At 44.6% G+C, this 11,576-nt stretch overlaps 1 protein-coding gene across 1 annotated transcript in view; it reads right to left on the reverse strand.

The window, feature by feature from the left end:
• LOC106816298 (adenylate cyclase type 5-like) overlaps positions 1-11,576 on the reverse strand; it is a 173,536-nt gene that overhangs the window by 29,371 nt on the left and 132,589 nt on the right. Inside the window, exons 14-16 of the mRNA XM_014820883.1 lie at positions 9,918-10,088; positions 2,070-2,186; positions 815-961 (exon numbers count right to left, since the gene is read on the reverse strand). Of these exons, the coding sequence (XP_014676369.1) occupies positions 815-961; positions 2,070-2,186; positions 9,918-10,088 (435 nt within the window). The remainder of the gene's footprint in view (positions 1-814; positions 962-2,069; positions 2,187-9,917; positions 10,089-11,576) is intronic.

Genomic DNA, 11,576 nt, shown 5'->3' on the forward strand with positions numbered 1-11,576 from the left:
TGCACCGATATATCAAACAAGAGTAAATAGATAGCACCGTACAGAATCGCTAGTGTGTCCTATAGGCTTAAGCTACAAGGTCCTACTAAGCTTAAGCAGCTCGCAGCTCGCAAATACCGTATTTCTGGAGCCGCGAATCAGCGTGTGAACGCTCGGCCGCGTATTTGTCTCAGATACGGTATTTCGCAAATCCGGTATTTCAGAAATACGAGGTCTCGTGTGAACGAGGCTTTTAATTATATACAGCTGCGGGGTGCAGGTGGCCTAGTCTAGTCTAGTCTAGAATAGTAGTCTTGTAAAACAACGAAGTAAAACGTTTTTAAAACATCTTATAATAAACTAGCATCGAACAAAATGATAACCTCATACTCAAACCTACTTTCATTAATAGATTAAAAGGCAAAATGAAAAGAATTTCGGCTTAATTACGTACTATATTGCATGGCCTAACGACGCACTGATTTGTACGCATAAAGGTCGAATCAGACGGAGCCGCTGTGTCAATATTACTCCACACAAAACCGCTGGACGCTTTTGTCCATGTAAACATCGGAGCGTAAGCTTCGAACAAGGAAGTGTTTGATCTGGATCTATCTGAGCATAAAAACTATGCATAAAATGCTTGCATAGAATACTACTTCGAGTCGATACATTGTGGATTTCAGGGATAAACAGCGTTCATAATGAATAAAATAACAATAACAAACGATTATGAATAAGTTATATTAACACGAAGTATTAAATTGTAACGATTATAGCAACGAAACATGAATAGATAAGTGACGTAAACATCTTCACTGCGCTCCACACTCACCTCGTCGAAGTCGGCAATGATTTCGTTGAGTAACCTCAGGCACTCGACGCCCTCGTTGTTTCCTTCGAGCTCGATGTAGAACTCTGAGAAGTTAGATATCGAGGCGAACATAACACAGGCGTGCTCGCACCACTCGTTGTACAGGTCCTGCGAAACAATCACGGCGAAATACCACATAAATGTTAAACACCACGCACCTAGCTGTGCTGTACTAGCGTATATATATCAAGCTAGAGTATAGGTCCATCGTAACACCTAGATGGGCAAAAGCAGGAATCTACATCGCTTGCATTGATTGATCATATAACACGTAAATTTAAAATATCACGAGGTACAGCTGTGTAATAGAAACAGATTTGGTAAAACACGGCTTTTGCAATAAAATCGCCAGCTTTTGTACTAAAATCAATTTCATTGCGAAACCACTCGAGTCGTATCGCAGATGTGGTGAGACGATTTTATTAAAAACTATACGGCGGTTTTATTTCAAAATTCGCTTTATCGTAAAGCTTGGGGTTTCACAAAAGCTGTTATTATTACAAATATGATTGATTCGTGATGTTATAAAATTACGTTATAAAATTTATATAATTATATAAAAATTACGTGTTATACTACCGCTGCATACTATGTACTTATATATGGGTTTATGCTCCTAAACAAGTAGGTAGTACCATGAACCTATAAACTACTGTATACGCCATATTTTTCGCGAATTCAGACTTGATGCACAATTTCGCGAGTGGTTAATTTCGCGGTCGGGGACGCGTTCGCAAAATTCGCGAAAATTAAACCACCGCGAAATATACAGCGTATGCAGTACTCCTCATACTACACTGCAGATGAGTTCTTTCAAAAAAGGTTGAATTGTTATTATTACAATATGATACTTGTATTTTTACTAGCCCCCCCCCCCTATAGAAAAGCAGGGGCTATATGGCATAGCATAGATTACAAAGAGTTGAAAGATAAAATCTGGTCTGTGACAGGATGTTAGCTCGACAAGCAACAATGATGGTATGGATTGCGTGTGTGTGCGTGCGTGTGCGTGCGTGCGTGCGTGCGTGAGTGAGTGCGCGCGCGTGTGATAACCGTGTTTGCGTGCACGCGCGCGCGTTTGTCTGTTGTTGAGCGCGTGTATGTTCCCGCAAGTGTTCCTGCGTACGCATGTGCGTTTGCGTGTTCGTGTACGCGTGCGGGCGTACGTGTGTGTGCATGAAAACAATGGGAGTAAAGCTCAGTATGGCTTTGTCACCTCGTTGTGTCTCTCCATGGCTAGGAAGTGCTCTGCCACGTGAACGGGAAGAATATTGGTTAGCAGCTTCTTATTGTACACCTGCAAGCGCTGCATCTCCTCTTTCTCTTCGGTGGCCTGTAACGACCAACGCACATGACATGTGTATTCGACGGAACACTGAGTATTTTTAATTAATCTCTGCTCGATGCTTATATTCAGGCCTGCTGCCTATGGACGCCTTACCTTTACCTGAACCCCAGAAACACCGACGGGAGAGCGAAAATAGCCATCTCGCCGTCGTTCCTGCGCACGACTAGCTTACATGTCTGACGATCAATCCGTACAAGTGTACAAGTATCGCGCGAGCAGGACGTTTATCCGCGCCTCTCGCGACGGGTGATACCTGTTATTAAACGTGTACGTCGAACAGTCTGACCTTTACAACACTTACCCGTGTTGCTTGTGTAAAAGCAAGCGCCTAAGGCAAGGCTAACATGTCTTAGAACAAAAATATATTGTGTTAATCACACACACATATATATATGCACACACACAGACACACACAGACACACACACACACACACACGCACGCACGCACGCACGCACACATACACGCGCGCGCCCACACAGGCACACACACACACAAACAAACAAACAAACAAACACGCGCCCACGCACGCACGCGCGCACGCACGCACGCGCGCACGCACACACACATGTGCATGCGCACGCGCAAACGCACACGCACACGCACACGCACACGCACACGCACACGCACACGCACACGCACACAAATACACGCGCGCGGGCCCACACACGCGCCCACATTCGCACACATACACGCGCCCACACACGCACACATACACACACGCACACGCACACGCACACGCACACGCACACGCACAAGCACACGCACACGCACAAACACATACATAACAGTTAATGCTGTAGTAATCGACGTAATTCCGCTGTGCATACATCCCGAGTAAAACTATGGAATACCTGAGACGACATGCGACTTTCCGAGTTCCCGAGTTTCTGAATTTCCGATCAATATATATATATCCCCTACCGCGAGAGTAAATGTGTGTTGTTTTAAGCGGGAAAGAACAATTGAAATTTCGAACCCCCTACCATGAGAGTAAATATGTGTGCCTTTTTAATCGGGATAGCATAATTCAAATTTAGAATCCCCTATACCGTGAGAGTAAATGTGTTCTATTTAAGCGGGAAAGCATAGGGCCTAATTTAAATTCAGAATCTCCTTCATAACGCATGCGCAGTGTGTCTGTTTTCGACTTAAAAACATTTCTCAATGCGTGTTCTCGCGTTTACATTTTTCCCTGTATGATCCTTGCTGGACCACCATCTCTAGTACTATATACGATACGAAATTCAAAAACTCAAAAAGTCGTATGACGTTTCAGGGCTTCCATATAAAACGTCGCCCGAGAATCGAGAATCGATTCGATATTTTCCTCTTGGGCTAAACAACGCGATGTTGAATTTGCAAGTGACGGCGGCTGCGATTTCGTGCGTATCGGGTGACAGAACCCCCGCACGGACCCACGCTCCGACGCGACGCGCGAGCACGCTTACACGACATTTTGACACGTTCTGGCGTGCGGCCGACAGACATCAAAAAGCAATCAGAGTTTCATTCGCGAGTCTGCCCGTAACCAAACGCCTCTCGGATCAAATGAACGCCAGAAGCCCGGAAAGTGCCGATGTCTTTTCGCGCTGCGTCACAGCGTCAACGCAGCGACGCCTGGCGAGCGTAAACAGGTGGGCGTTCGTCGCCGCGAAACGAGAGCTCGGTAGGAAATGTCGCAATTCACTAGAGCGCCAGGGTGACATCGCTGATGCTTAACGCGGGGCGACTTGCAGAGAAATGTAACCACGTCTGCATGGCGAATGTGGTCGGTGGCGCCATCCGGTGAGGTGCGGGTGAAAGGTTCGACATGTAAAGAGGTATGTGTAATTCATGGCTATCCTATAATCTGTCATTCAGAATATACATCATTGCTATCTGTCCACGTTACCAATAGTCTGCCCACGTTATCAGCAGTCTGCCAACGTTACCAGTAGTCAGCCCACGCAACCAGTTGTCTGCTAACCTTACTATTAGTCTGCCCAACAGACAGACAGACAGACAGACAGACAGACAGACAGACAGACAGACAGACAGACAGACAGACAGACAGACAGACAGACAGACAGACAGACAGAGGTAGAGAGACGTCGGTGGCGTGTTTCAAATGTCGTCAACAACTGCCAACATCGGCTCGCCATCAGTTTTTTTCTCTCATTCTTTCGCTCCCCTTTTTTTCTCATCTCGAAGACGTGTCAATGCGCACATTTTGCAATTTGACGCGACTATTTTTATTCGCTCTGTGACAGCTCCTGCGCTGTCACGTCTAGTAACCGACAATAGAATGCGACAATAGAAGAGCTAGCTGCTACGCACGCACGCACGCGCGCACGCACGCACGCACACACGCACGCCCTGCCTGCTACACGCGCTACATTGCTGATCGTTCTTATTACGGACACATTCCGGTAACAAGCCATACGGCGTTGCGGTTCGGCGTATGAGCTCCATCATCTCTCACCAAGCGATAATACGCTGCAGGGAGCCATTGAGCACAAATATGGTTTGTTGGGACGCAAACCTCTGCGCGCAGAGTCGAGCAGTCCTCAGCAGGGACACACGCCAGAGTAAGAATGTAATCCTCGGCAGGGACACACGTCATTCGAGTCGACAGTCGACAGTCCTCCGAGAGCACGCTAATACTCTGCAGGTGCAATCGGGCAGTCCTCCCAAACTATCATAATACTCTGCAGGAACGCAAATCTCCGCACGCAGTCGGGTACTCCTACCCCGATATATTCAGTATATATCACTTCAGTTGTCGAACCTTCTTTACCAGCAGGACTCATCTGGCAAAGTTACAGAATTTCGGTTAAAGTCTCCTGAACATTACATAGACTTTTACGAGGTTCACACTGCGAGCACTTAAGAGCTTATGAGATTTTAACAATCCTTCCCACGCATGTAATTTCTTAAAAACACAGTTAAGCTTGTAAAATGTATAAATTGGATTGCAAGCGAATTCAATACTCCTGAAAATAACCTTTAAAGGCTAGAGCGTTGCCACGTTGTCTGAAAAATTCCGAGTCGGAAATCGCGCCCATTGGCGCGTTTTAGACTAATGACAGCTCATTGAATTTTTACGGGTCACGGTTGCGACACCTGTTGCAGAAAAACAGGATACGAAAATACGCAGTTAAAAAACGATTCGTCGGCAAGTTAAACTTACGAGGTAAAAGCGTTTTGAATACATACGTGTAATACGCGATACCAAGGAATTGTTTTGTGCCCGTGATATGGTAAGTAGCTATATTAAAACCCAGGCAATTTAAATTGCCGGGTTATAGGATTTATGGCATTATCAGCATGAAAAGACCCACTTAAGGTCTACGGACAGGTACCTCTGTAAAGGTATACCTGTAAGGTTTATCAGGGTTACGGACAGGTACCTCTGTAAAGGGCATTGCAACATAACTGCTCACCAAATTCAATCAAACACACATCTATTTAATAAAAAAGATGTCTCTCTACGCTCACGATGAAAATAATAATGAAAAGAATCATAGCTGCAAATTTATACAAATTTTTTTTCTTATTATTTCTCAAAAACAGCAGAGTTGGGACTTAAACTTTTAGCCATAAGTTATGCATAGTATGAACCAAAAAAAAGGGTCCCGGGATTTAAAATTTTTTATTTTATTTTAGAAGTTGTGATTCTTTATTTACGATATTATTGTATCTTACAAAAATATTTCAGATTTTCGTGCATCTTTTAAAATTATTTCTTAAAATAACACATTTGAAAAAATTCCAGGGACCGTTTTTTAGTTCATACTATAAACAACTTACGGTTAAAACTTTAGGTCCCAACTCTGCTGTTTTTGAGAAATATATATAATAATATAAATATATAAATTTACAATTTTTGCCGTGACGTAATTAGCGATGAGTTTTTTCCGATTATTTTCATCGTGAGCATAGAGACATCTCTTTTATTAAGTAGATAGGGGTTTGATTGAATTTGGTGAGCAGTTATGTTGCAATGCCCTTTACAGAGGTACCGTCTGAAAGTTGTGCGCATGGTCTCTCTTAGGAGCAGAGATAACAAAAAAACATGAAAATACTGTGAAGTCAAAAAGAACAAGATTAAACGCGGCGCAAAGGGTTCTACCACTTTACTTAAATAATCTAAATACCGACGATTCCCTAATTATGCTAACGAACTTGCAGCAAAAGAGTTCGGTTGCCAAGCAGCCTCATTAGAAGAACCAGCCATGTTACATCGACGCACTTTGCAGATACGTGCACTTTGAGATTTTTGTTCTGCCCACGTACACTCACAAGTATCCAAGCGAGATGAGAATGGATATGCTCGGCACGCATTCACAATGGGCGTCATATTCCAGTTTCCCAGTATACATATCCGGGAATTCTGCCGGCAGTAGAGCAACCAATTTATTACAGCAGACCATGCAAGAAACTACTGACGTTATCCCGCTATATGGATGTGAACTCTCGTTTATACGGGAAACGCAATGAAGTGGAAAGGATGCATGCATCGTTGGAATTTCGTGTAAAATTACGAACATTCGGTACATTAAATTATAACTGGTCATCTTATTAGCTACATAATATACACTAGCTCTCTATCTCCTCATTCTCTCACACCCCCCTTTTCTCTCTGACTCACTCTCTTTCTCTCTCTCTCTCTCTCTCTCTCTCTCTCTTTCTCTCTCTCTTTCTCTTTATTTCTTCCTCTATCTGTCATACTCTTTTCTCTTTTCTTCTCTCTCCTAAAAACACACAACGCACACTCTCTCTTCCTTTCGCGTGCGCGCACTCTCGCAATTAAAAGTTCTTGTCGCAAGTATAGCTTACGCGGGCATTCACGCATTCGGGTATCATCCACGCGCCCATTGCTCCTAGTATAATAGTACCACAGTGATTTATCGCTCACGTTTCATGACTAGAGCAAAAACTAATGATCTGAATGACCGTCGCCACAAAACAGTAAAGGCTATACCCAACTATAGCCGTTATTGGAGATATACTTAGCCAATTAGTGAAGTAACAGTAGCCTATAGGCATTCTAGCAAGAATCCATTGTGTAAGCTCCCGTGCGCTCTATATAACCGTACCTGTCCATTTATAACTACGCCTTTAACCCCCCCCCCCACCCTCTACCTTACTATCTATTTATCTATACCCTTCTTTGGGTGACGTTGTGATTGTCTCTGCCACTCCGCCCACTTACTAGAGTATTGGTCGCGTTCATACGTAGCAAGAAATCCGGTATTTAGCGTTCACACGAGGCAAAATACGAGGCCCAAGAAATACGGTATCTAAACAGATCCGGTATATCATGTAAATACGAGGCTTCCCAGACCCCGAATAATTTGCCGTGCTTCAGAAATACCGGATTTCTTGGACCGCGCATTTCCTCGTGTGAACGCTAAATACCGGATTTCTGAAGCCGCGTATTTTATAGACTGGTTCGCGCTCGACAGTTCCAGTGTCACGCGAGTGGAACTGTCGAGCGCGGACCAGTCTACGTATGTTATCGGCAGTTGGTGCGCATTGAACACACACACACACACACACACACACACACACACACACACACACACACACACACACGCACGCACACATGTATATATATATATACCCCAATTTTCCGTCGGTGAAAATCTCCGTTGGTCTCTCGCCGTATCTTGCAATATCAACTGTCCCTTTTTTATTGTTAGTGCTGACTTTTATACCCCCGCTACTACCACCCATGCGCTACACTAAATAATTACATCCAGAAATATCCATATTTCCGGAATTCGAAGCCAGACAATTCTTCTAGAACCATCGCACCTATCGTTTTCGCAATAATATTAGGTAGTCATATTTGACCTGCCGCGCCTATCCTCTTGCCTATACCACATCTACTTTCATACACAACAGCAAGAAAGCGCCTGCTGTTAACCTAGCCATATCACGTCTCTGTTTAAAGTATACGTTTACTTCCATGCATCTACATGACGAACGCAGTACAATAAAATCAGAATTGTATAATATAGTCTATATAATAATATATATAAATAAAATGAAATCAATGTTGTGCGAACCAACATAAAATAATTGTAACGTAGCATAAATAATATTCGTAACACAAGTGAGGCTATCGACATGATGAATTAGCATGATATATAGTGGGGCGACCGGTCACTCAGTCATTTCAAATTTTTCCAAAAGTTTCATTTTTTGTACCAATTTGAAGGTAAGGATCTATAGAACAATTTTGGTTCGAGTGTCAAGCACTCAGAGAAATTTTCTTTTTTTTACCAATTTTCTAAAATGACATGCACCATTGAAAATCGTGAATTACCTTGTTTTTTAATAAAAGCTCATACTTTTCACTAATTTGCTATAATATATAGCAGAACATGAAATAGGAGCAGTGATTGTTAAATCAGTAAATAGGATTTGCGTTTATTGAAAGGCGTAAACATAATAAACGTAACCTGGCTGTATAGTATTGTAGAATGCTGCATGGTAAAGTAAATTACTGCAGACAGACTTGCGTTTTCCTATGGTATCGGTATCGGGTTCCTTGACAGTGTGCAAAGAAATGATATGAAAATATCGTAGGCTGCAGATTATTTTAATGGTTGCGCAGTAGATGAACGGGGTTTGCCTCTCTGTTTCTCCTAGCCCGAGCCCGACCGCCACTATCGCAACAAACCGAGACCCGGTTGACGGGAATCTGTTAGCTGATTGGTTAATTGTGTTTTTTCGTGTTTCTACAAACTCTGTCGTAGAAAATGAAAATCGATTTAGCCTAAAACCAGGCCGCCTAGGCGTCCAGTCTGTATGCGATGTATAGTTAGTGTCGGTGCTTCGATCAGATTCGAGCCACCAGCTTAAACTGGAATCCGGATCCTTGAATCGGAATAAACCTAAACAGTCTCGTATATTCCCGCTCGATTACTGACGTATCACAGCGCAGTTCACTGCTGTGCAATGTATAGCTAGTGTCGGCGCTCCGATCAGATTTGAGCAACCAACATAAATCGGAATAAACCTAAACAGTCTCGAATATTTCCGCTCGATTACTGACAGCGCAGTTCACTGCTAGTCGGCAGACAATCAATTCCACCGACTCCGCTACTTATACCACCTGACTATAATATATATATACTAAGTCTAATATATAAAAGACTACTATAACACTAGCCCGACCAGGCTGTGCGACGGATTGTCTATACAATAGGTATCCTAACCCTAGCGATACCGTTTCTTGGAGCTACTATAACACCATCTGATTGACTGGAAGTGATGTAGAGAGTAGTTTATAAATAGGTTGACTGACAGCCAGCCGAAAATTCTGTCGAGAGGTCTGAGCAATGGTAGTGAATAGGACCGATATTTATCAGCGTGAAATGACTGCCACCCCAACCCATGCACTAATGCCTCCTACACGTGCACACTGCATGCGACTAGTCTAAACACATTTCCATCAGGTTGAAGATCGATGACATCAGGAGTGCACGAAAAACAACGACTTGTTGTTATTCACTCCCAGTGATATCTTTACTGCAGTTTGTACTAACCATTTCATGCATAATAAACGATCCTGTAACAATACAGTCCCCACTAAAAGGTGACGTAAGCAATTACCCTCCCACCCCCACCCCACCCACCGGCGCACACACACACACACACACACACACACACACACACACACACACCCACCGACGCAAGTGCGCACGCGCGAACGCCTACCCGACGTGTGCGTAGAGCAGGATGTCCTTGTTGTCGAAGAGGTTTACGTAAGGGAACAGCATGAGGAAGGCGTAGATGGCGACCAAGCTGGATAGCAGCATCAGCTTGAGCCAGCTGGCAACGACCAGGTAGACTGCACAGGCCATCATCACCAGCATGACACAGAAGGTGAAATACTGCAACAACGCCAACGCAAGATGAGCTGCTATTCATGAAACAGGATATATAGACACTAATATATATGTTTGAATGATTAAATTGACTGTTCAGTTGAACAATCAATCGCTCAATTGAACGTTTGAATTTTGACACATCCCCAGCCCCCGATCAGCTGCTGCTGATTGCGGTTGGCGTGCGTGCGTGAGGGTATGTGCAGAGGTGGCTGCTGTACGCCGGTATGCCTGTGTAGCTGTGTACCGGGTCAAAGGTTATCTCGCCGAGTGTTGATGCCTAATCTCCCAGTGAGCCACATGCCTCGCCGAGTTAGCGTTAGGTAGCTGCGTTAGCCGCGCAGCCGCGTTAGGTAGCTGCCTTTTGTTTGAATAGAGGCGGGGAATAGGCTTGGATTGATGGCCAACGAATGGATAATCGTGTCGTACGTTTTAGTCTGTATCTCCGGATTGCTTGTGTAAACGAGGAAACGATTTCGCACGATGCTAGGCGAATGTACTGTGTACGATTTGAGCTTAAGTTGGATGAGTTACGCCTAGTAAATCGTAGGTATTTTCAGGCTAGTAAATGACGAATTTCCCTTGTTTATTGATGTCACACTCCTTCCCTATTATCTACTCCTGATATATATATATATATGTTCAATTGATCGATCGATTGTTCAATTGATCGATTGATTGTTCAATTGATCACGTGCGTGTACCCGCGTGTACGTGCGTGTATCTGTGTGTACGCGCGTGTACCCGCGTGTACGTGCGTTTATCTGTGTGTACGTGCGTGTACCTGCGTTTATCTACGTATTCCTGCGTGTACCTGCGTGTACGTGCGTGTACGTGCGTGTACGTGCGTGTACGTGCGTGGACCCGCGTGCACGTGCGTGCACGTGTGTGTACCCGCGTGTACGTGCGTGTACCCGCGTGTACGTGCGTGTATCTGCGTGTACGTGCGTGTACGTGCGTGTACGTGCGTGTACCCGCGTGTACATCCGTGTATCTGCGTGTACGTGCGTGTACGTGCGTGTACGCAGTGTACGTGCGTGTACCCGCGTGTACGTGCGTGTATCTGCGTGTACGTGGGCGTACTCGTGCATCTGTGCGCATGTGCAGTAGGTATACGTTTTTATTTGGCGATTGACGAGCCTCGGCAATTGCTCCATTCCATGATTCAATACGCCTATTCAGTATTCATGCTTTTAATTTGTCAATTGGCGATTTAATTTGGCAATTCGGCAAATTGGCAATTTGGCAATTTGACAATTGAACAATCAATCGACGCGCGTGTACGTGCGTGTACCCGCGTGCACGTGCGTGACACGCACGTACACGCAGGTACACGCACGTACACGCACGTACACGCGCGTGTACGTGCGTATACCCGCGTGTACGTGCGTGATCTGCGTGTACGTGCGTGTACGTACGTGTATCCGCGTGTACCCGGCACGTACACGCGGGTATACGCACGTACACGCGGGTATACGCACGTACACGCGCGTG

Source organism: Priapulus caudatus, unplaced genomic scaffold (genome assembly GCF_000485595.1).
Source record: "Priapulus caudatus unplaced genomic scaffold, Priapulus_caudatus-5.0.1 Scaffold31, whole genome shotgun sequence".
NCBI lineage: Eukaryota > Metazoa > Priapulida > Priapulimorpha > Priapulimorphida > Priapulidae > Priapulus > Priapulus caudatus.